General features: G+C 40.4%; 2 protein-coding genes across 2 annotated transcripts; both read right to left on the bottom strand.

Moving 5' to 3' along the window:
* Positions 1-452: 452 nt before the first annotated feature.
* On the bottom strand, positions 453-11,392 carry clec11a (C-type lectin domain containing 11A). Its single transcript, XM_036581263.1, has 4 exons — positions 10,911-11,392; positions 7,980-8,118; positions 4,545-4,736; positions 453-1,078 (listed from the first exon to the last, which is right to left on the bottom strand). Exons 1-4 carry the CDS (start codon positions 11,010-11,012, stop codon positions 678-680), a joined length of 834 nt encoding a protein of 277 aa, XP_036437156.1. The 5' UTR covers positions 11,013-11,392; the 3' UTR covers positions 453-677.
* Positions 11,393-18,444: 7,052 nt separating this feature from the next.
* Positions 18,445-24,849, bottom strand: cunh1orf198 (chromosome unknown C1orf198 homolog). Its single transcript, XM_036581260.1, has 4 exons — positions 24,511-24,849; positions 23,943-23,993; positions 21,128-21,673; positions 18,445-19,539 (listed from the first exon to the last, which is right to left on the bottom strand). The coding sequence occupies exons 1-4, from the start codon at positions 24,820-24,822 to the stop codon at positions 19,483-19,485; spliced, it is 966 nt and encodes a 321-aa protein (XP_036437153.1). The 5' UTR covers positions 24,823-24,849; the 3' UTR covers positions 18,445-19,482.
* Between the last annotated feature and the right edge of the window lie 663 nt (positions 24,850-25,512).

Here is a 25,512-nt window from a genome sequence, read left to right as displayed (position 1 = left end):
AGTGAGTGATGCAACAGAGGATAGGCAATTGCAGCATGGTTTGCATGGTCTAGAGCTTTGGAATTGAGCTGATGTTGCTCCTAGATGCTTCCATTTCACAATAATAGCACAGGGGCAGATCTAGCATAGCAGAAATTTCACTTCTTTGTGGCAAAGATGGCATCCTATGACAGTGACCACGCTTAAAATCACCAAGCTCTTCAGTATGACCCCCTCTACTGCCAGTGTTTGTCTAAGAAGATTGCATGGCTGTGTGCTTGATTTCATACACCTGTTAGCAATGAGCATGGCTGAAACACCTGAACTCAATAATGAGGATGGATGTCCACATACTTTTGGCCATAGAGTGTACGGGACCTTCTAAAGTGGTCAGTGAGTGAATGTATGTTGGCACCTGCGAAAAGGAAAACTCACTGTACCTGGTGAATAAAGAGATTCTGATTCTGATCGACTCAAATTAAATAATAATGTTTATTTGAATCCTCTCAGGGATTCAGCAACCGTTTGGTTATCATATCATAATAAAAGGATACTTTTTCCTCTTTAGCTACATGTGCGACAACTGCAAGTAAACAACTCTGGATAGCTGCTCCTCATACCTTTACAAAGAAAAACAAATAAGAAACACTGTAACTCCGACGCCTGTTGTCTAACTGGCTTGGCTGCCTGGTCAAAGGTCAAGCGTCAAACTCGCACAGGTAGTACATGCGCCGGTCGCAGTAGTTGTCCCACCAGTCGCCGTCGTCGGACGACATGGCCACACAGTTCTCCCGCTTGCCTCCGTCCGGCTGGCTGGACAGGAAGTGCTTCCTCCACTGGAAGTAGGTGACGCGGGTGGTGTCCTCGAACAGGTAAAGACCCTCTGAGCGCAGGTCGTTGATGCCCAGCCACACGGGCCAGTTCCCTGGGTGGAATGCGGATTTCACGTAATCGGCCAGTGCCTCCTGCTCCCGCCGGTCCCGGGGCATGGCCATGCGCCCGCCGCGCTCCTGACACTTCTGAGACGCTCCCATATATGTCTCGTAAGTCCGGTACACCAGGAAGCACTTGTGGCCCACCTTCTGACCCTTCACGCAGCCTGCCAAAACAAAGAAGAGGCATCAATAAAGGACTAATGTTAATGTATTGTATGTTGTGATCTATGAAATGGACAGTACAGTAGTAGCTGCCACCCCGAAGCCTGAATTTTGCTTGTATGTTGGCCCATATTTATAGGGCTAACTACATTTCCAGTCCACTACATTTCTGCATAATTAGATAATTAAAATGTAAACAAAGTCATTCAGAGTGGCTTGATGTGAAATACTCCATTCTAGAGGAACTTGCAGAGTCAGAGTTGTTCACAGTGGTGGTGATAGGAACCAGACGTCTGAAGCCCATCACATTAAGTTACATGAAATAATCAGAAATATGTGGCCTGATGCCTAAGGCATACTTTTTAAAGTATATTCATGGTGGAGGGGTACACACAGGCTGTTATAAGGCAAAATAGTCCCTAAAGAAAACATTTTTTTCAGATTTTACCATCAACATTACATCTAAAAACTAGTATAGTTAATAAAATGGCTATATTTGTGTTGTACACACTGTGACCTCTGGTTCCTATCACCACCACTGTAAAGAAATCTGTGTCTGTATGTTTCTTTACAATGAACTATTTCACATCAGAACATCTGGAAGGACTTTGTTTGCATCTCAACAATTGAATTACGCACATATTTTGAAAATTGTTGGGAAAATTAAACATGCATAGCAAGTAGGCTGTCTATCATGAACATGCAGTGGTAGGTTTTTAATTGAATGAATGGCTGAAACACCTGAACTCAATAATGAGGATGGATGTCCACATACTTTTGGCCATAGAGTGTACAGGACCTTCTAAAGTGGTCAGTGAGTGAATGTATGTTGGCACCTGCGAAAAGGAAAACTCACTGTACCTGGTGAATAAAAAGATTCTGATTCTGATCGACTCAAATTAAATAATAATGTTTATTTGAATCCTCTCAGGGATTCAGCAACCGTTTGGTTATCATATCATAATAAAAGGATACTTTTTCCTCTTTAGCTACATGTGCGACAACTGCAAGTAAACAACTCTGGATAGCTGCTCCTCATACCTTTACAAAGAAAAACAAATAAGAAACACTGTAACACTGTAACTCTTTCGTTCTGGCTCTGGTCTGAAAAAAAAACACTTATTTTGAAAGAAAAGCATCCCTAAGACTTTAAATCTGTCCATTTTGTTCCTACAAGCTTACATAAGGCCCCAGTCAGGGGTTGCTGCAGAGGCTTGTTGTAATGCAGTAATAACCACATCCCTGCTGTGTCCTCCTCTGCTCTCTGTTCAGCTGGTCAGTGCACTGGATAGTTATTTTATGTGGAACGCTGCCCTTGACTGTGGTCAGAGCTTTGGCAGTAAACACAGGGCTCTGAGTAAGTGAGGGTCCTGCTTGTGCACCTTCTGAAGCTTTTAATTAGTTATGATGTATCACTTGCTGAGTACTGTTTTCATCCAGTTAAGCACTGTGTGCCTTATGCTCCGCCCACAATTGTGTTCTGAGAAACAGACTGTTGATAAAACCCCATTGAACCTAATGAGAAACTGTAGAGCACAGCTCAGTTTTGGTCAAAAAGCATTGTTTTGTTATGTAACTAACAATTACAGCAAGGATCTGTGAGTCAACCTTATTGCTGTACCTCTGAGACAACATTGTTTTGTGCTTTCTGTTTTTGCTGTAATGGTGGTATATGTGGCGAGTGCTATGGACAAAATGTCAACGGTAAATCCCTTAGAGTAGCTTCAGTCATGCTACTGAGACCAGTGGTTTAGGATACAATGGTAACTCAGCTAGCTAGCAGTGCTAAAACAGCTGAAGCCAGTAAGCTCTATTGCTTAGCCTATCAATCAGGTGATACGTTTGTTAAGTAACTTAGTTAGCCTAGCAGTATTTGCTAATATGCCGATTATACTAGAAATATGCCAGTAGCTGAGTGAAATATGGTAGTAATTGAGTAGAATATGCCAGTGGCCCAGTAAAATATGCCAGTAACTGAGTTAAATATGCCAGTGGCTCAGTAAAATATGCCAGTAACTGAGTTAAATATGCCAGTGGCTCAGTAAAATATGCCAGTAATGGAGTAAAATATGCCAGTGGCTCAGTAAAATATGCCAGTAACTGAGTAAAATATGCCAGTGGCTCAGTAAAATATGCCAGTAACTGAGTTAAATATGCCAGTGGCTCAGTAAAATATGCCAGTAACTGAGTTAAATATGCCAGTGGCTCAGTAAAATATGCCAGTAACTGAGTAAAATATGCCAGTGGCTCAGTAAAATATGCCAGTAACTGAGTTAAATATGCCAGTGGCTCAGTAAAATATGCCAGTAACTGAGTTAAATATGCCAGTAACTGAGTAAAATATGCCAGTGGCTCAGTAAAATATGCCAGTAACTGAGTTAAATATGCCAGTGGCTCAGTAAAATTTGCCAGTAACTGAGTAAAATATGCCAGTAACTGAGTAAAATATGCCAGTGGCTCAGTAAAATATGCCAGTGGCTGAGTAAAATATGCCAGTGGCTCAGTAAAATATGCCAGTAACTGAGTAAAATATGCCAGTGGCTGAGTGAAATATACTAGTAACTGAGTGAAATATAGTGGTAACTGAGTAAAATATGCCAGTGGCTCAGTAAAATATGCCAGTAACTGAGTTGAATATACCAGTAGCTGAGTTAAATCTAGTAGTAACTGAGTTAAATATGGTAGTAATTGAGTAAAATATGCCAGTAACTGAGTTAAAATGCCAGTGGCTGAGTGAAATACCCATTTATGAACTGTACATGGGCTTCAAGTGACTTGAAAATTCAAAATCATTCAAAAGAGCCACACACCAGCTAGGAAAACAGTTTGGGAAGGTAGAGGAGGTAGCGTTAGCATACCCAGATCATTACTGCCCTTTTTGTTTGGAAATTTATATGGATCCACACCATCAGTAAAGATCAATTTATTCATATCCTACTGTTTATCATCCCTCTGGATTTGGTTAAGATATAGCCGTTTCTCATGTGAGTCACTTTTAAACATAACACGTTTGAAAAACACAGTAAACCGCAATTTTGTGTATATTATAGTGTACGTGATTACTTGTCACATGTAAACAAAGAACTACCAGAGCCAATATGGTGAATGATACCATAATGTAGCCCTATGTCCCAGTTTCTTCATCAGCTGCCCATTGGCTTAAATTATAGGTGAGTTTCAAATAAACTGGTTTTCTATTCCTTAACTAAGTAGGGAAACGTGAAAAAATGGAGAGAATGCTAAAGTAGTCCTTTACACTGCACTCCAAATGTAGTTATTTTGACAGAAACCTGAGTGGGCTACAATCATAAAATTAATAATGTTCTCCAAAGAATGAAAGAACGCATTTGTGGGCGGAGACAGGTGGACAGGTCAATAGCTTGGTAAGCTTGGACTGTCTCCAAACCTCAACATGATCCATCCCTAATGGTTGAGGAAGGTAAAGGTGAAGGTGAAGGATCCACGCACCCTCCAGACGGCCGATCTCTTTGCGGTTGTCCTTGCAGTAGGCCGAGACCTGCTCGACAGACTCCTCAACGTCGGCCATTTTGCCTTCCAGCCGGGTCAGCCTGTCCAGCAGCTGGATCACTTTGACGTCCAGCGTGTAGTGACCCACGTTCAGCTTGTGTATGGCCTGGTCCATCGCGGCCAGCCTGGACACTGGACACAAAGGGAAGCTTCAGAAACATTTACACGTATGGTCGCTGCTACTTTTCAGTTAACTAAGAAAAAAGGTTTTGTTAGCATAAAACAGCTACGCGCTAATGTTTTAGGTATATTTAGCTAGAACACTTCATTAAAGTGACTTTGTTGGTGTGAAGAGCAGGTTTTGCCTAAATAACGATATGGCAGTTTTCTTCCCCAACCTATTGTTAATGGGGAATTCCACTGATATTTCAAAATTTCTGCAGAATTCAGTAGTTGAGCTGTAAACAAAGTCATTCTGAGTGGATTGACGTGAAATGCTCCGTTCTAGAAAAACCTACAGGCTCAGTTTTCTTTACAGTGGTGGTGATAGGAACCAGGCATCACAATGTCTACACAAATATCCAAAATCACCGGTTAACCTCCATGAGTCTTCTGAGTTTTTTACACTTTATATGTAATGATGATGGTAAAATAGCGCTAAATCTGAAAAAAAAACATTTCTTTGGGGATTATTTTGACTTACAACCATTGACATAATTTAAAAAGTACAATTTCAGGCCAAAAACTACCATAAAACAACGTCTCAGGCATCATAATCATAGTCATTCCATGCAATAACTTTGTAATGTGGCTTGTAGTGGCATTAAACTTCTCAGACATCTGGTTCCTATCACCAACACAGTGAACAATTCTGGCTTAATAAGTCTCTTTAGAACAGAGCATTTTACATCAAACCTCTATGAATGTTTACATTTTTATGATATAGATTACTTATTATACATCTCTTAATTATATAGAAGAAAAATCAATGGACTTCCCCTTTTAAAAAGGTTTGAGTGCTGATATCCCAACAAGCAGATAACATGGTCTTTGAGCTGGATACTCATGTATACTCAGGCTCAGTGAGTCTGAGGTTAACAAATGTAATGAAAGTGTTTTGCCTCTATCTCCGCAGTCCAAGAGACCTCATAATGAGATAATACCACATAATAAGAGTGTTAGGATTAAAAAGACAGACGCTAGAAACACACAATGTCTCAGGCAATAGCCACTCTTCCTAAGGCTGGGGACGTGTCGGATAAACATAGGAAACACTTGCGACTACTGACCTCAGTGATGAATCACATATTTCATGCTATAAATGTGTGACAGCTGCTTTAAATCAGGCTATTTTTGCGGGAGAGAGTTTAAAACTACATTCCTCATGGCTGTGTTTGCAGCTTTCCAAGGTCAGCTTTTTACTGAATACAGAAACACAGAAATCAGCCACAAACTCGTTACATCAAAGCAATGGTTTGTCGAAAAGTCACATTCACCCATTTCTCTCTGCACCCCAAATGTAGTAGATCAGCCAAGACCTGTTAGGTGTCTGAGGTTTCACAGCAGTCATAAAATGGCATTTCCAATTGTGTTGGGGGTCCCTAAATAAATATGTATTTTTCCCTTAATAACCTAGATGGAATATGTATCGATGGTATGATGTACAAAACTTGAAGTGAACTGGGTTTGTGTCTTTGTTGGTGAGCAAGCAAGTCAACATTTGTAAGTGTTTTTATTGTGTTTAAATGCTATTTGTTTATGGCATTATTTGTACAGGAGTGTTTGATATGAAGAAAGCTGCTGCTGTCCAGTTTATCTTGGCATGGCTGTCTTTACTGAAAGATGTGAATTATTTTTTTTGGGTGGGGGATCTCACTCTTCCCCTTTCGCCGCTCATTGCCCCCTAGCAGCTCAACAGAGAACCAACTGTGTTCTAGATGTGGGGAAAAATATTTTATTTTATTATATTAATTAAAATACCCAAGTTGGCAGGATAGCCACTGCAGAATCAGGTTAATCTGACCACGGTTATTTTCCGCAGTCGTTAGCTTTCACAATCGTATTACATTGTGACAAGCAAGATAAACACTGGGTGTGTTGGTTACGGCAAATAAGAACAACTTAAAGAAAATTCTACATTCACACATACATTCATTCAGATGTTTCATGTATGTTATAAAAAACGACAAGCTGTAACTTCTAACTTGGTGATGTAACATGTTTTAGGGCAGCGCTGAGTAATGTCTGTTCATTACCTAAATAGATAATGTTAACATTTAAAGCATGTATGTGTGTTTACACACTCTGAAGTAAAAAGAGCTTTGCTTACTTCAAAGTTCAATAACTGTAACCAAAAAAGACTTTAAATGTCCCAATCAAAAGTTTGAGCGCCTCGGCCAAGTTACATTTTGTTGATATTCTAAGTGAAAACGAGTTAACACATCCTCTACACTGTTATAAAGGTACTGCACAGGTACTTTTCTCATTCATCAAGGTACAAACAATGTAAATGTGCCTTCAAAGGTACAACAGTGGTTTTAAGGTCTGATTGTGAACCTTAAAGAAGTTTTTCCAGGTGAAAAGTTCGTATTTGTACCTTTTCATAACCGAATGTTTCGAAACAGGACAATAAGATAAAAAGCCTGGAGACGAGACGGGGTGTGTGGAGTCAATACAACTTGGAAAATATAATTTCAATGGTTTATGGTACATTTTAATGCACTTTAATCACTGTTTATTTGCTGTGTTGAACATATTGGAATAAAAATAAAACTTAAAATGTGGCCTGTGCAAACGATATAGCACATTTTCTATGTTAAAATCCAGAAATAAATAGCAATTGTGCAGCAATATTTGCAGAAAAATTCCATATTTAAGTTTGTTCCCTGTGGAAAATGTGCTACCAATTACAATTACAATTGTAACAGTTGCCTCAAACTGTGTTGAGCTGTTCAGTCGACTTTCTTATGTGGTTTCTGACACTGTATAGCACTGTTTTCTATAAAGATGGATAAAAGTATGCTGCATATATAAAAGCAGCGTCCAAAAATCTGTTGTTGTACATTTTAAGATTATTTACATTAGCCTAGTAGCTCTCTAGGAAAACCAAAGAAGCAAACCTCAGACTCCAAACATGTCTTGGCTGATCAACGTTGAGATTAAGGGGGGGATGTGTAGCATTTATTTCTCACTATTTCAACTATTGCTTTAATGGCATACATGCTGCCTCTGGCAAATCCTGCCTCACCACCTTCAGTACAGAACACTTCAAAGGGTTCAGAGGAACCTGCATGTTTGTCACAGGCAGTGTGAGAGATGGGGGTGGTCGTTTCTAGCTGATTTGCATGATGAGGGTGGCTTGCATGTGCATGTCCTGGGTAAGAACAGGCCTGCCTTCGCTTCATTACGGTGGGTGAGAGTGATTTGTGGACGCACACACGTAGTTGTAGGTGCTGTCCAAGTCGGACACGGCGGCCGTTGGCTCAGGCACGGGCTCGGGCTCAGGCTCAGGCTCGGGCTCGGGCTCAGGCTCCTCGATGTCAGGGGTGTCCCCTCTCCCTCGCTTACCGTCATTCTGCAAAAACATCGCCCACCACAGTCACCAAACATATGAAATTTCATGTTTTAAAAGGCCCTTATCATGCAAAACTGAACTGTCATTGCTTTTTTTTTAATAAAAGAGTTTGATGTAAACATTTCAGTATGTGCCACTCTGAAATCCAAACAGTATTAAGAGACAAGTATTCAGACCTTTTTGTTTTTGCTATTTAAAATGATTCCACTGCATATATATCTACTTTAGATGTACACACACAACAGTCTTTTGACTTTGTAGATATAAATATGCATATAAAAGTGCATATTTGTGGGCATAAAGAAGGATTGGTTTAAATATAAAAGTTTTTAGACATAAGAAATTTACATCATTTATACTTTGTTGCAAAGCTGTTACTGACAATTACACATTCGAGATGTCTACAGTAAGATGGAATTAACTTTTTTGCAGCATTGTGGTTCAGTTTTGGCCCATTCCTCTTGATGAAAAACCCAAATTCCTCAAGGTTGCAATGGTATGTCTGTTGGACAATGTCAAAATCCTTCATAGATTTTTAATGGGATTCAACTCAGGACATTGGCTAGGCCATGCAAGCACATTCAGCTTTTTCAGAAAACTGTGTTATTTTGGCTGTATGTTTAGAGTTGTTGTCTTGTTGAAACATCCATCTTCTTCTATTCTTGGCTGATGAGATAAATTCTCAGGTATATTGCATCGAGCACCTGTCCGTGGATGATTAGTTGTGGTTCTGTGAACGTTCCACTTGCAGATTATCTGTCCAGTTATGCTGACAACGATGGACAATTTAGGTGCAACAAAAAAAAAATGAATACTTGTTTTCCCTCATTGTTTATGGAAGCTACATATAGCTTTCGAATTATGAAAGCAGATGATGCATCTCTCTGAGACTGACAATTTTGCAAGCAGGTGTCTTTTCATCTTTTCAACTTATGTTCAATGTTAGCTAAATGCCTTTTTCAAACTAGTCCTTGGATTCTGACTGGATTTACTCAACACTGGTCTTGAAACAACATGTGGATAATTATATAAAATTGTTCTGACTTAAGGGGCTAAAAGTCCATCATGGATAGTCTTGTTCCAGCCATATTTGGAACATAGGTTTGGTTCATAATGATGGTGAGAAAACCAAATGTAGTTTCAGTCAGGGTCGCTAAAATGCTGACGTTAGTGTTTGAAGTAATTAGTATTAAACCTCTAATATCTTGTGTTGTTTAAAATGGAGAAACACAACACATTGGGACTTTGCCAATGGATGTTTTTCTAAAGGGAACAACTGAATCATAGCTTTTGCAACCAATTGATCTATCTGTGCTTCAGCCACAAATGCATTTGTAGCAACTGTTGCTAGGGTGGTTGAGCTTTAAAAGAGGTTGGCAAAAATGTCTTTCAATTTAATGAGAAACTGTACCACATCACTAAACATACAAGCTAAACAAAATAGGCAGATTAGAACAAACACATGCCATTATGCTAACATTAGCTCGATTACATGACAAAAGACACCCAGTTTATCCTAACCCGTTACTTTAGAAATGTATTCCAGTACAGATTACAAATTACTTGTTAACCAATGTAAGCTTTAACCTAATCCAAATGAATACTATATTCATGTAATCTCATTACTTTCTATTACTTTTGGATTATTTGTCTTTTTAAAGCCACAAAATGAAATAAAGTAAGTTGTCAAAATGCTTATGCCCGCCACTCTCCAAAAGGGGGAGCTATTAGCGCTCAAGTAGGTTTTGTGTGCATCATTGAAAGAGAGGAAACAGGCTTCTTCAATAATGTAGTGCTAGTTACTGAAGGAAATAAGATTGCAACAGATGAAGCAAAGAAAGGGCTGCTTGAATGTCTTAAAATGTCTGTATTTGATCCACAGCTCCCATAAACCCACTGTGGGAAAGTGAATGTACACCACTGTTAGCCTGGCGCTAATATAACATTCTCAAATCCTGTAGAGATGCTAGCCGAGATGATTAACAGTGATAATTGGATAACAAAGGCTACTTACAAACTTGGTCATGGAGATGACCACAGGCAAGAAACTCACGAGTGCTACATAATAGTAGTTTGTAATCTTCGGCGTAATCTGTAATCTGATTACTGTCTTTTTCTGTAACTGTAATGAAGCACAGTTAGCTTTTTGTTACTTTTAAAAAATGGTGCCAGACAAAACCTGTTAATTAAGAGTAAAAGAAGGTTTTCTCAATGATGGTGAAAATCTAAGTACAGTCATTTCATTTCTTAGAAACACATTTACAGTAATTCTACCGTTTCACCAGTTCAACTACAGACGTACAGTATTTTACCGTAATAACAGCAACAACCATTAAAATAAACACAAATGTGTGTGAAATGATTGTGTGATTTGTTATTGTGAGTTTACAGTACACTTATGTAAATGAATAATAGCAGTGTTACAGTATATGTACCGTTTATTTACATAAATGTAGCCTTCCTTTCCAAAAAAACAGGTATTGACCATCACATTTACAGTACTTTGACAGTGAAAATACTTAAGTCTGATCCTTACAGTGCACTTTTCACATGTGTACACAATAAGCATCATTTGAATTAAACAGTGCATTTGAAATTTGCATTTTTTAAACACATTAGGTTCTCATTCGGCTAAATTGCCAACATTCTATAAAGCTTGTCCAACCTCGCAACAGTTGCTAGGAAAGAATTTGTGGGCGGAGCATGTATAAATCAATTGATTCTAACTTTAGCATTAGATACTGTATTGGCTAGTAGCATTTCTCACACTAGGTCTATTGTAAAAGCCTTACCTGAATGTCGGACACAGCCGGTTTTGTACCGTTTCCTTCAGCATCGGTGCTGGACACAAACGTCAAGCCCAGTAAAGCCACCAGAAGCACAGCTGAAACCATCTTCTCCTCAAAACACTGTACAGCTAGACAGGTCTTTATCCGTTTCCTCTCTTCTGTGTTCTCTCTCTCTGCCACTGCCGCTGCCTTCTCTCCTCTGACTAATCCCTCTCTTTCTGTCGTCTCTCCCTCCTTTCTCTCTCCCTCGCTCCTGCCGTCTCGTCCTGAGTAAGTCTCCACCGACAACAGGAAACTTCTGTCCCACCTCCTACTTCCACGCTTTGTGTCTCTGCTAGACACACACGCACACACAGACGCAGAGAGAGGCTTGTGTTGATTCCTTTGGGGGTGTCATCACTGCTGGAGACCCTCAGGCCTGTGTTGTTGGATGTGTGTTTGTGTGGAGTGTGTGGGCACTAACGAGCGAGTCTCTGCAGCAGCTGAGTTCCTTCTGCACATGGAAGGAATTTCCACTGCTGGGCCACACGGCTCTCACAGACACACACTTTCAGCCTCATACACATATACTTGTTGTGTGGGATGATGTGGGGACATATAGATGTTCAGTGTGAGGATGTGGGGACATATAGACGTTCCATATGTACAATATGTACATAAGCACCTATGTAATAAAAAGTCCCATATATATAATATATGCATGTATAATAAGAACCGATTTTTTTTTTATTTCTCATTCGTTAATAAACCAACATAAATGATAAAAACATTGCACTGAATAAAAATCTTTTTGTTGTACATCAAAAATTAAGATTTTTCCTTCTTCGTAAAAGCTTCCACAAGTTAATGTCTAACAGCAACAAACACCCAATATGTACAGATATGTAATATGTCCCATATGTATATTATATATGTAATACAATGCTCAATATGTCAATATTAGTAATGTATATGTAATTACCTATATACAATAACATGGAAGTAAAAGAAAGTGCTGCTCAAATGTCTTACAAGCTTAAAATGTCTATTTAAGCCACTGTGGGAGAATGAATGTACACCACCGTTAGCCTGGTGATAACATGCCCAAATCCATCGTTAGCCTGGCGATAACATTCCCAAATCCATCGTTAGCCTGGCGATAACATTCCCAAATCCTGTAGAGAGGCTAGTAGAAATGATTAGCAGTGATATTTGTATAGTTATGTACAAAGTAGATGGAGATGACCACAGCTTAAAAGCTTAAAATGTCTGGATTTAAGCCAAAGTTGCAATAAACCCACTGTGGGAAATTGAATGTACACCACCGTTAGCCTGGCGATAACATTCCCAAGTCCTGTAGAGAGGCTAGTAGTTAGCTTTTTGTTACTTTAAAAAATGGCAAAAAGTCAGTCACAAATCTATATCTATATGTCAAGATGTACTGTATATATGTAATTACCTATATGCAATAGCATGTCCCATATATATTTATATATGGGTCAAACTATTGTATATAGGTAATTACACACACACACACACACACACACACACACACACACACAATACATTTTTATTATTATTTTTTTAAATGGTACATGGAACTTTTGTTGAAAGCACTTTACAAAGTCAGGACCCACGTTGCTGCTTTTCCCCTGGTTTTCCTACATAATCAGGACATTGTTGTCCTGAAAATATACAAAAACAAACACTGTTTGACTCCCACTCTCTCCCTCTAATATGTACACATACACACACATGCTCTTTCACACTCGCTCTGGTGTTTGGATGAGCGTGAGGATGTAAGGGGTGGAGTCTGGCTTCAGAGAGATCCTTTCATTACATAACTGACTCCAGTTCCCTAAATCTCTCCCAGATGAGAATGGAGGCATTATGCAGAAAGTGAAACCATCAACCCACAACAAAGCGCCCTCATTACGAACTCATTCAGCCCCGGTCTGTACACTTAATGAGCTCTTTGGTGCATACAGGGGTTTCTATAGCTCTCTGGGCATTAAATTTTACAGTTATGAGAGCCATTTGTGGCTTAAGAGATTCCCGTCTACTGACGCCAAACCCAGGAGAATTAGAAAAGTGCCAGGCTGGTTTCTCCCGGCTGAAACTGTGGAGGAATGAAACGCCCAAGCTGGAGGCTTAAGATTAAAATGTGACATCCTAATAACTACAAGATCCCTATTAGGGTGTGTCTTACTATTAATGTTATTATAATAATTATGATTAATTACTCTCTCATTTTATTTATTATTCTAAACTTTGAATTCCTTCAGGAAGGATACAGCTTTGTGCCCTTTGTGATGTTGGGCTAATTCTCGGATTCACGCCTGGTCGAGTGGTTGGCCGGGAATCCAGCGTTTACTAAAATGAAGGACTGGGACTCCAAAGGTAAGTGCAAATATGAAAATGTTTATTAAGCGAATTACAAAAGGAAAAAGAAAAAAAAAAAGACTGGATGAAACCGAAAAGAAAACAAGTTATCACATAGATCAATGTACATAGGACTGCTAGGGACCTCAGACGCTCATGAGCCTGGCCCACCCTCTAACACCCTGAAGAAGATGATAACCACGATAACCATGTCATGTTGGTGATGAGTGGGAGCCTCTAGCTTCATCACACACTTGAATATATTGCTTGTCTTGTAACAGTGGTGCAAATCAAGGTCTGGGATACATTAGACAGTAAGCAAGCAGTCGGTTCTCATAGTAAATGTGTTGAATGTGGGAGGAGAGGGCAGGCGTGAAGACCTGAACGGGGCCAAATTGTCATCGTCACAGCATCTCCAAAACAGCAGGGCTTGTGGGGTGCTCACAATCAGCAGTGGTGGGACAACCCCCAAACCGGTGTCAGTTTGTTGGGCGCCCAAGGCTCAGCAATGCACAAGGGCCACAAAGGTTATCCTGTCTGGTCCAAACCAACAGATGAGCTACTGTGGAAGCGTCCATGCTAACCCCTGCCCACTATCAAAAGCCCCTACTCTGAACTGGACCTTGGAGCAAGGGAAGAAAGGGGCCAGATCTGATGAGTCCCATTTTCTTTTCCATCATGTGATCAGCCAGGTACGTGTGTGCCGTTTACCTGGGGAAGTGATGGCACCTGGATACACTGTGGGAAGAAGACAAATCGGTGGAGGGAATGTGATGCTCTGGTCAATGTTCTGCCGGGAACCCCTGAGGCCAGGCATTCATGTGGACGTCAGTTTGACATGTGCCACCTTCTTAAAGATTGTTGCAGACCAGGTACACCTCTTCATGGCACTGGTGTTGCCCAATGGCAGTGGCCTTTTTCAGCAGGATAACAAATCCTACCACACTGCACACATTGTTCGGGAGTACTCTGAGGAGCATGACAAACAGTTCAAGGTGTTGCCCTGTCCTCCAAATTCTCCAGATCTCAATCTGATGGAGCATCTATGGAACAAGTCTGATCTGGAGCTGCTTGACTTCAAAACTTCGAGACTTAAAAGATCTGCTGCTGACATCGTTTCCAGATACAACAGGGAACCTTCAGAGATCTCGTTGAGTCCATGTCTCGGTTGGTCAGAGCTGTTTTGGCGGCATGCAGGTGACCAACAGATGGTTGAATAAAACACTAACATAAATGTGTCTTGGCAAGGTGATTCACCAAAACAGCTTTAATGCACTTTGGCATAGATTCCCCAAGTCTCGGGAGCTGTACCCTCTAGGGTTAGAACACTCTTCTTCTAAAAGATATTCCCAAAATGGGTGTTTTGCGATGGTGGTGGAGAATGATATGTACCATGTCCAAAATTACATTTACATTTATGGCATTTGGCAGACGCTCTTATCCAGAGCGACTTACAATTTGATTATTTTTACACAGGTAGGTGAAGGTAGTGTTAGGAGTCTTGCCCAAGGACTCTTATTGGTATAGTGTAGGGTGCTTACCCAGGATTGAACCCCAGTCTGCTGCGTAGAGGTGTTACCCACTACACTACACCAACCACCAACCACCAATTAAAATCTCCCACAAGGGTTTAACTGGGTCAAGCTTTGGTGACTGTGAAGGTCATAGCATATGATTTCCATACGCATATATCAAACCAATCAGTGACCCCTCCTGGCCTGGGGATGGGAGCATTGTCCTTCTGGAAGAAAATCCTCCAATGAGCATAGAAATGTAGGATAAAGATGTTCAGTCAAGCCTGACTTGCAGTGACCCTTCTCTCAAAGGGGACCCAAACCATGTCGGAATATGCTCCCCACAGCATTACAGAGCCACCAGACCTCCTCACTGCAGGGGTCAAGCATTCAGGCCTGACCGTTCTCTTGGTGTTGCTGTATGTGCACTCATTTACGTTTACGGCATTTGGCAGACACTCTTTTTCAGAGCAACTTACAATTTGATCATTTTACACAGGTAGGCATATGTAGTGTTAGGAGTCTTGCCCCAAGGACTCTTATTGGAATAGCGTAGGTTGCTTGCCCAGGCATGGGACTGAACCCAAGCCCACAGCATGGAAGGCAGAGGTGTCATCCACTACACTGTACTCCTACTCCCACCTCACTCATTGACTTGTGGAGAATACTGGAATATGGTGAAGAGTGACTCATCTGACCATTCACCTTTTTCCACATCTCTGTTCACCAGTGCGGATTGTTTATACACCACTAAAGGGGTTTATGCAATTAAGCCCTACTATTATATTCCTCTTTATGTAGTTGTGGACGTTCTGTTCTTGCTGATGGTCTGATCACATCCTCCTTCCACCTGAAAAACAGCTGCTCTTTTTGTTTTTCCTTACATATTGAACTAATGTGCAAGCATCACGCTCACTGAATGTGGGCTTTCCACCTCAATTTACTGACGTCTTTCTCACAGATCTAAATGCAGAGGTCACTTTCGTCACTGTTCCTATTAAAACACTAGCCAGTTGAGCAGTCTTTGTGAATGAAGCTCCTGCATTCGTTCCCCAATAATGAACCCTCTTTTAAAGTCACTTAGATCTTTCCCTCTTGATCTAAAACCAAAGTCACCTGGACTCTATCATGCTATACACCTGTCTGGAATGAGTTTCTCTACTCATTCATTTAAGTTTTTCCTTTCATTTGTCACCTGTCAGTATTTACTGGCTTGCACTTTACTGACCCCTAGTGGACAAGAGCAGCAATAATAAAAACGCAATTGGACTCAGACAATGAGGTACCCCATTTTATTAACTTCATCTTGCATTAATAATATCAGAATGCACGAGTACCAGCTCTAGGTCATGATTTATTTGGTGTACAAGTGGTTGGCCCCGTCCCAATACTGAAACACCACCTTTCCTCGTGTTTGCCCACTTTGCCAGACGCCCAGCGCAAGCAAAACCTCCACATTACTTTAGATCAGCGCTTCTTAATCCCAGCCCCTGTTCACAACACACCTGTTTCAACTAATCAAAGGCTTCATAAGCCGAGTCAAGTGTGGCAGAGCGAGAACAACACAAGAAAGCGTGCAGAGTGTGCGGACCTGAGATTAAGAAACGCTGCGTTAAGACATTAGTTTGTATTGCTTGAATCAAATGTGCTTTCCTTCAGTATCAGACCAGAAGTGTGCTGTTCTGTTAGCATGTTAAAGTGTGCTGAAAGTGCTGATCTGTAAACTCTGAGAATGAGAACTGTTTATCAATCTGGACCTGTTTTCCTACAAATGTCAACTGTAGAGACTGTAACTTAATTATTAAAATGAGCAGTGTAAAAATATATTTGTGAAAACAGCTTATGTATAATATTTCTCATTATGATATTTCTAACAATATTATAGGATTATCCAGCCTGTTTTGACATTTTTTCTTATTTTAAGCAATTCTATCCAGTGAGATTCTTGATGTGTCTGTATCGCGTATTTCAAGAAAGAACACGATAATTTCACTTGATTAGACGTTATACATACAGTTGTATGCACAAATTGGAAAACTTGTCGTCAAATTACGTTTATGTTGATTTTCTAAAAGTTCTCTACAGGAACATTAAATGACGCTTTTCTGCAGATTTTAGTGCAGCTTCTATTTATTTGATGAGCAGAAAACGAAAGTTACAAAATGTGCCATACATTTTGCAAAGACCATATTTCACTCTATTTTTTTTCCTGCACTGTGTTAAATTCAGCAAATAAGCAGTAATTGTGCATTACGGAAGTGTATCTCTGTAGAGGATGTGTTACTTGTGTTACCTGTATAAGTAAAAATTTCATTTGAGTTTTATGTTGAATGATCTTACAATATTCTCATTATGCTGTCAGTGCCATCATTAGTGCTTATTGCAGTAATAACTGCTTTATATTCTTGCTATCTATGTGTTGTTTCATGTAATTGACACTGACCGGTCCAAGAGCTGTTTATGGCTCGAAATCACAAACTTATCCAGCCCTGGAGTGAGTTAGAAATACAACCAAAATAGTCAAGGTGATGTAGCTCACTAAACTGTGTTTCACCAACATAATATCAAAGATCATTAGATCAAAATAAGCTTGTTGAAGAAATCCGGCTTCGTAAGACTGACCCTTTGCCCTTTGTGACAGGCAACAATAGCTGTGGTAGTCAGAATATTGCTGAAGTTTCAAACATGTCCACAGATCATCTTGTCCTAAACCATCTGTCCAGCTACAGAAAGCCTCGTTTGCCATAAATAGCAATTAGCAGACGGACTAAACTTGGCTGTATACGCAGTTTTTGGTACACCTGGTCATTTCTGATGCCAAAACAAGGAGATGAGGAAAGGTAACGACGTACTGGGACGAGGCCTCATAAATACAAATTTGACCCAAGTCAAATGAGTGCAATACATAATCAAACAATACAATGAAGGAATGAATGAATGGACGACGGGCTGTGTATAAAAAGTCTACAAAACCGACATATGCTTGTAGTGTAAAACGCGTCACTTTAAAACCATGCTAATCTACTCGTTTCGACTGAGTCTACATCCATAACTGCGCAGCACTAGTACTGAGGTCTAAATAACAAATATCGAGAAGAAAGAATGCCAGGCAGTGAGGCAAAGAGACAAGGCAGGCTGCTCAGTCCACAGGAATACGTCATCTAAAAATGCTAACATACTAACAAGCCAATGTTCCAGTTAGCATTGCATAAATTCTGTAATTCTTTCAAATTAGCATTTTTAGGTCAAGTACTCCCTCAGCCCCTTCCCTAACTGACCCCTACTAAGGTCTTATCCAGTTCAGATAGAGATTTAATGTTAGCTTGATGCTATTGACCTACTGCTCACACATTCGTTTGCTTTAAATAAAGGAAAGTAAGGCTGCACGATATATCGTTTGTTAGCCACAATATTTGACCTTTGCGATACCGATATCGCAGATGCCATAGTGCTGGGCGATATCGATAAAATTCAATGTTACACTATTTTCAAATATATCACCTTATTTGAGTCTGTTTAAGCTTCCTGAATACTGCTTATGCTAAAACAATGTCTTGAAAACCTGACATAGCTTGTTTTGTTTGGACGGTGTTGCTGTTCTACTTGTATTACAATTACATTGCAATTACACAGTATTGTAGAGATCTTCAAAAGAACACTTATTATCTATATGGTTTTTATTAGGGCTGTCAAAGTTAACACATCAACAACGTGATCAATTATTAAAGCCACTATTTTTTAATGCAATTTCTTGATTAGACCCTTGAAACCAATCAGTCCAGGCTGAAACCCAGCTGCAGTGAGATGTGTAGCTACGACAGAATCCACGATTGTAGACCTCTCGTTCAAATACAGCTTTTAAATGGCCTTCTGCAGACCACACTGGGTGACGTATGACTAAATCAATGAGCAGCAAACTAACAAAAGCAACAGCAAAGTGGAGCTCCAGTGCCTCCACTGTAGTAATCCACAAGCTATATGAACGAGTGTGAGAGCCTATATGTTACTTTCTTTAGGGTTAAATATGTTTTTTTTCACCATCAGCTAAAAGCAAAAATTCAATATTGATGTGTGGCACCATAACTAATATGAACACTATATCGCCCAGCACTATGCTGCAATATGCAAACTTGCAGAAAACTACATTACATGTTGGTATATTCCATTTGTTTTAATAAACCAAGCTGTTCATATGATTTGGTAAATGTAAATAATTTTGGTCAAAATAAATACATACATCATTTCAACATATTGCAATTTGTAGCAATATAACTGTGATATAATGTTGTGTATCGTGCAGCCCGAGTTTAGAGTAAGGGGCTATGGTCTGGATCTGAGCTTAAACAGAGAGCGAGTTACTAGTGTTTTTTAAGTCTACAGTCAGTATGTTTCAGGAAAACAGTCCTTCATCTGGAGGTTGAAAGGTTAATATAGTCAAAACACAGTCACGGTTCCTCTTTTTCATTTTAAACGGAAAAAATAAAGGTCACAGAGAACGTTTTAGACGTTACTCACTGAGGAACTTTAAATATCCCGTTTGTACCCCGAGTTGACCTATTTTAACATGCACATACTGACTGTAGCTTTGATAAGGATCTAAAAATGAGTTCAGCTGTAACTGCTCTGTGGTGTGGTGAGTGTGAAGGTTGTAGGTCCTTTATCTCGGGAATGGATCTGCTGCTCGAGGTCACGCTCTGGTGTTACCAGTTGTCCAAGAAGTCAAAGCCGGTCTTCAGGATGGTATTGCTTGTGTTGAACTGTGTAGAAGATTAAAATAGATTTTAATATGTATCAACAGTAACTTACAGTAAAATGGTGCATGTTTAAAGCAGTGGTGCAACCGAAAATCAAATGTACACAATTTCCCTGCTCTTACCGCCAACTGCAGTTGATCAGCCAAGACATGTTGACGCTTGTTTATTTAGTTTTGCAATGGAGTGGCTGTAAGTCTAATGCAGTTAACAAGTAATGGAAGCTTACAGTGTCATGAAAAGTCTGATTTTCTCATGACTGCATATTTGTCAAAGTGAACGCCTTTAGATCTTTAAACAAAACGTAATATTAGACAAACACGAAACATTTTGATATATTAAACGATAGGAAATGTCTGCAGTAAAGGCATGAAGCAAGTTACTAATTTTATGGGGCACTTACTTTTTCACATGGGAGATTCATGTTATCTTTGCTCCTTAATTAAAATGAAATGAAATTAATTTAAACGCGTTTGTTTCTGCTGAATAAAGTTCTCTTTGCCTAATATTCATTTTTTTTAAAGACCTGAAGCATTCAGCGTTGTAAGTACAGAAACATAGAGGAAATAAGGAAGGGGCAAATACTTTTTCACAGCACTGTACTGCATTGCACTGCACAAAATGCCACCCTAAATGCAACTGATTGAGCCTCCTGACCCTAATTATCCCCCATTCCAAGCTATTAATTCTATAGGTTCACATACTTTCGCCAATAGAGCCATTTTGGATCACTTTGTCCAACAAATGAATGGAAAACTATGTGACTGAGTTGTTATTTGGGTTTTCTTTATCTCATTCAGAGTGGTTTGATGTGAAACTCTGTTCTAGAGAAACGTCCTCAGTCAGAATTGTTCACTGTGGTCATGACGGGAATCAGAGGTCTGAGAAGTTTAACGCCATTAAAAGCTCCATGTTACATTAAATGACTATCAATGCGCCGCCTGACAGATTGTTTTACGACAGTTTTGAAAGTTTTAGACCAGAAAGTATTTTTAAAATCCACTTTTTCTTGAGAGGTACATGCAGTCTTAACTGTTTTCGTATGTAGGCTACAGGTTAGACTATCCATATCATGTTGCATTTCACAGATTGGCAGAAATTCTACCATATTTACATTAAACAGAGGACAGCAAAATGAACACAGAACAAAATTAAACCAAACGTTCAAACAAAACATTTACAAACAAGAACTAGTACTGATGGTGGAGGACACAGCCAAGAGAAAAAAAACTCTTTGGTTTATTGTAACAGTTATATTTTGTGAAACTTTCAGAAGCTACAGTTTAAGAAGTTTAACATATCAATTCTTACAGTCTAAGGCAAGTGTGAGGCTGTCGGAAGGCTAGAAAATGCTTAAGATAACGTACTAATTGAAAGAATAAGTGGTATATATTCAAGAAATATAACTCTTGTTCTTGCTATTGTTCTTATAATAAAGAAATGAAGAAACTCTTAAAAATTTCAAAAAATACCCGACTTTTTTCTTTAACATATAATTTCTTAAGACACTTTTATGAATCACCTGATCACATTCTGGTCAGAATTAGGCAGAAATTCAGAGAGAGAGAGAGAGAGAGAGAGAGAGAGCCCTCACCTGTGAGAAGGTCGGGCTGGCGGCCGGCGACCCGTCCACTTTCTCGCTGTCTTTAGCTGCGATTGCTTGAGGCGGAGTCTTGGTGGCCAGTCCGGGGCTGAACACGTCGTCGACTGGGCTGCTGGCTGAGGGCAGAGTGCTCTGGGCTCTCTCCCAGCCTCCGACCGGCGCCGGAGGGGCAGGAGCGACATTCAGAGTGGCTGGTGTGACACTGATGGGAGCGGGCGGAGGTGGGGGTGGGGCCGGGGGTTTGGGTGCCCTCTGCTTCACCGGCCGAGGTGCCTGAAGCTCCTCTCCCCCGCTGTCCAGTCGCAGGTACGAGGGGAGGGGCTTCTCACCTTTCTCCAGAGACTTTATCTGACTCGGGGTCAGAGACTGGAAATCGGCCTTCTCCCCCTCCAGCCTGGAGCGCTCGGCGCTGATCTTCCAGAAGGAGGATTCCTCCTCCCGCCGGCCGCTCTGCGACGTCTTTGGCTTAGATTCGGGCGCAGAGGACGAAATGACCATCTCTGGAGCGCCTGAGATCACGCTGAACTCCATCTGACTCTGCAGGCAAAAGGAAGCACAAGCACTGTTACGGTATTCATTAGTCATTTATGTAGGCTAGTTATCTCATCATAAAACAGGTACTGAAATCTAACTGGCTGAGCCACGTTCAAAGTCACGAAGGTGAAAAAGGTGAGATGAGCTGCTTTTCCACCGTTTACAGGCTTTAACTTCTGTTCAGTGCTGCTGCCATGGTAACGCTGAATGATGGTCACGCGCAGTGGGAAAAAAGCACATGAATTCTGATCTGAGCGTCACATTAAGGTCGCATGGCCTCGAATCGGATACGTATCCAATCTAGCACCACATATGAAAGTGACCCAGGTCAGATTTGAAAAGATCAGATTTGCGTGTCCACACAGCTCTGAAAACACCAGATCTGAATCACATTAGGGCAAAAAATCTGATTTGTGCCACTTCAACCTGGTAATGTGAACGTAGCCTAAAATATCTGACACAAACATCTGACCACATATATCCTGTGCGTCAAACACAAGGCCTGAGGGTCAAGTCAGACCCGTAAGACAGTCCTATTCGGCCCACGAAATTATTTTAGTCCGTTTCACCCTGAGATGCACTACAGTCCCCAGCATGCACTGCAACAGTGTGCGTTCTGACTCCCTCCCCCAAAAACAATATATGGGCCAATGGTTACACAAAATGAAAAGATGCCCGGTGTCTAGTTCAAGCAAATAGGCAGTTTAAAAAATAAAAAAAATACCTAAAACAATTTATTTTTATTTAGAATTATTTTTGAAAAAGTATTCAATGCATATTTTGCTGTTGCAGTTTTGGCACATTTTAAATAAACAATGGTCCATTCAGGTTTTGGCAAAGTGTAAAGTAAAAATGAAATAAAAACACAGCTGGCACGGATTTGCAGAGATTTTTTAATACGGCCCTTTTAGTGGTTGAGTTTGACACCGCCGACATAGATAATGAATTCTATATTAATGCGTCAAATTATTAAAATCATTTTGTTGCTTAGCAACCCCTGATTACATCGCTTGGCAGATGGACGGTTTCTTGTGATTAGTATTAATAATAAATTATTTCTTGAACATTGGTGTCAGTGTTTTAGAATCGTAATAAGCTTCTTGAAGCCTTGTGTTACATTCATTTTACCACAAAACCCCTTAACTGTGGTAAAATCAAAGCAAAGCACGGACCTAACATAAGCAATGTCATCGTCTAACACAGGGTTCAAAATAAACACAAAATTTTCCATTTGTGGTCATTCCACAAGAAAAAGATCAGCCTTCTGACTCTATGTTGTCAAAAGGGATTAAACCTGTTTACTTCAACCTTTTTTCCAGAATAAAAGTCTGTGTTATATTAAGTCTGATTAACATATGAAAGAATTACAGATGTGCTATGATTTTTCATGGTTTAACATTGTTTTGCCATTACTTTTGTTACTTACCCAAGCAGCACATTATAAGAAATAGTGAAAATTTCCAAAATGACATTTACAGTGCAACAAAACTACCAATTTGAAAACTACATATCAGCTAAAAATAGTGCACAAACATCCCACATGAAAAAGGTGTAATGTTATATAATGATTTCATTACTACAAGTATTACATATCATCTGGGTTTAAATATGTGATGTGCATTTGTGACAACCAACCCCGTAATCACATAATGAATTGGTGAATAAAGTGTTGATTCTGATGTTTATTTGTATAACGCAGGGGTGTCCGATAGTATCCGCAAAGGGTCGGCTTGGTTGCAGGTCTTCATCCCAAACAACCACACCTGATTCCACTTGTTCTGCATAACAGCCAACCCCATTACTGATTCTGTGTCACAATCATCACATAATGTATTGGTGGATGAAGTGTTTTCTGATTCTAATTAAGATAGAGGTGGGCAATATGACAATATTCTATCATAATCGTGATAAATGTCACAATATGCTTTTGTGAGCATATCGTGGACCCCATCAGTACTTAAAGAACACTGACTGACTGACTATGTTTCAATACAAGGTGAGCATAATCAGACCTGTTTGGTTGGGTTTAGTGCAGTACGAAATCACTGTAGTTGTATATGTGATTATAATTATTACAGTATTTTTCATATGTGGCACTACAGGTTCTATTTTGTCTGTTCCAACTTATTGGACATGTACCTTGAGAATGTTTTGAACTATCGTGATATAACATTTTTGCCACATCGCCCATCCCTAAAGGAAGTTTCGCCCAGTTAGCTGGGACGGCCATGTAGGCCAAAACGTTCATTTTTAGCAGCGGCGCCCTACATACTTTGGTCTCCCAGGAGAAGGGTGCTGAATGCTCGTCCTGCCAAGTTAAATCCTTCAAAGAAAAGAAAAGATGAATGTTAGAAGCTGCCATTACAATTATAGAACACAGTTACACCCAATGGCATCATATCTGTCTAGTCCAGGAAAGTTTCCGTGGTTGCTAACTAGCCTGGCCACCCTCTAAAAACAACCTGACACACTGTACAAACACTGAACGACGACATTAGACAGGAATTAGAAGAAAACAAGACCACACTGAAATTCTGTAAAGCTGTCAAAGTCTCAAACATGCTATAAATATATATGCTAAAGCCATTAGTAAGTTGAAGCTAGCTTCTTAGTCGAATTTTCCGTTCCACCTTAAATGGAGCAGCGGCTGCATTGTGAAGCCTACGGGCTCCAGAATGTAACCGCCGCTCCATTTAAGCCATTTAAGGTGGAACGGGAAATTCGAACAGGACGCCAACTTCAGCTTCGTAACGCCGCTATGCTAACGCCACAGCGAGCGGCAAAACAAACCCAACACAGTCGAATAACATTGAAAAACAGTACAAAGTGCTATTAATCACCTCCTCTCCGAAGTGGACGATCTTCTGGCCCGTCTGGATGAGCAGTTTGGGGTAACAGACCATCTCGTCTCGGTCCACTCTGTGCATGGCGTACCGAGCCCGGATTTTCGGGTCCATCATGCCGTCGTCTATCGCCGAGTCCTGCTCCGCCGGACTCATTTCTTCCCAGGCCGAGCCGAACTGTTCCTTTATCTTCTCCCTCTCCTGCATGATCTTCCTCGCCATGGAGTTGATGGAGGAGAAATACTCGAACTTCTTCGCCTCCATCATGTGCCCGTCGCCCGCTGACCCTGCCAGCGCTGTGGCGGCCATTTTCTCAACAGCTGGATGTGGAAAACAAACGCGGTGACGTCAGCGTCCCGTCCGGCGCGGCCACGTTCCTGTGACAGGGAAGGAGGGGAAGGGGCGCGTTCCAGTGTGAGGACTCGCGTTTTAACTAGGGCGCCTATCAAGTGCGTAGAATTCAGATTGAAAAAGACTAGACGCTGAGTGGACGTTTGACCAGAAGGCCTGGCTAGCACGGAAAATAATAACTACAACCCTCAGTTCGGGCGCAGAACTGTAACTGGATCGCTTAGCTAGTGCACACAATTCTAACTAGGGTGCCTAGTTAGTGTGAAGCATTTTTATTAGAGCACGCAGAGGGCGCGGAGTGTTCGCCCTTTGCAAAATGCTACTACGCCTGGATCAAGTATGTTTGGGTTCGACAGCAGATGTGTTAGGAATGCCATGTTGGGTTATATCAGATTATAACCTAGTTCCTCTCGTTCTCCTCCATATGTCTATGGATTTCTCACATTTTATTAAGATGTATGAAATTATTTTGTCTAATATACAGTTATACATTGGATTTTCAAGCCCTTTGTGAGGACAAAGTACTTGAAGCGGATTAAAAAAAGTTTTCCTGACAATGTTGATGTTTGGTGGTTTGCTTAATTAATTATTAACGTGTTTGTTGCTTTCCATTTCATAAAGGAAAGCCAGGATAACACTTTATTTTAA

The sequence above is a fragment of the Colossoma macropomum genome, unplaced genomic scaffold, assembly GCF_904425465.1.
Source record: "Colossoma macropomum unplaced genomic scaffold, Colossoma_macropomum, whole genome shotgun sequence".
Lineage (NCBI taxonomy): Eukaryota > Metazoa > Chordata > Actinopteri > Characiformes > Serrasalmidae > Colossoma > Colossoma macropomum.
Note: the sequence above shows the minus strand (reverse complement) of the source record. Positions and strands in the feature narration are given on the sequence as shown.

Bases quoted from the DNA above. Each gene is read 5' to 3' on its own strand.
- clec11a (XM_036581263.1), bottom strand. From the start codon at position 11,012: ATGGTTTCAGCTGTGCTTCTGGTGGCTTTACTGGGCTTGACGTTTGTG. The intron at 8,119-10,910 runs GTAAGGCTTTTA...ATGTTTTTGCAG, and splicing joins CGGCTGTGTCCGACATTCAG to AATGACGGTAAGCGAGGGAG. The intron at 1,079-4,544 runs GTGCGTGGATCC...TTGTTTTGGCAG, and splicing joins AGAGATCGGCCGTCTGGAGG to GCTGCGTGAAGGGTCAGAAG.
- cunh1orf198 (XM_036581260.1), bottom strand. From the start codon at position 24,822: ATGGCCGCCACAGCGCTGGCAGGGTCAGCGGGCGACGGGCACATGATG. The intron at 21,674-23,942 runs GTATGTAGGGCG...TTTTGCCTGCAG, and splicing joins CCTTCTCCTGGGAGACCAAA to AGTCAGATGGAGTTCAGCGT. The intron at 19,540-21,127 runs GTGAGGGCTCTC...TCTTCTACACAG, and splicing joins CCAGCCCGACCTTCTCACAG to TTCAACACAAGCAATACCAT.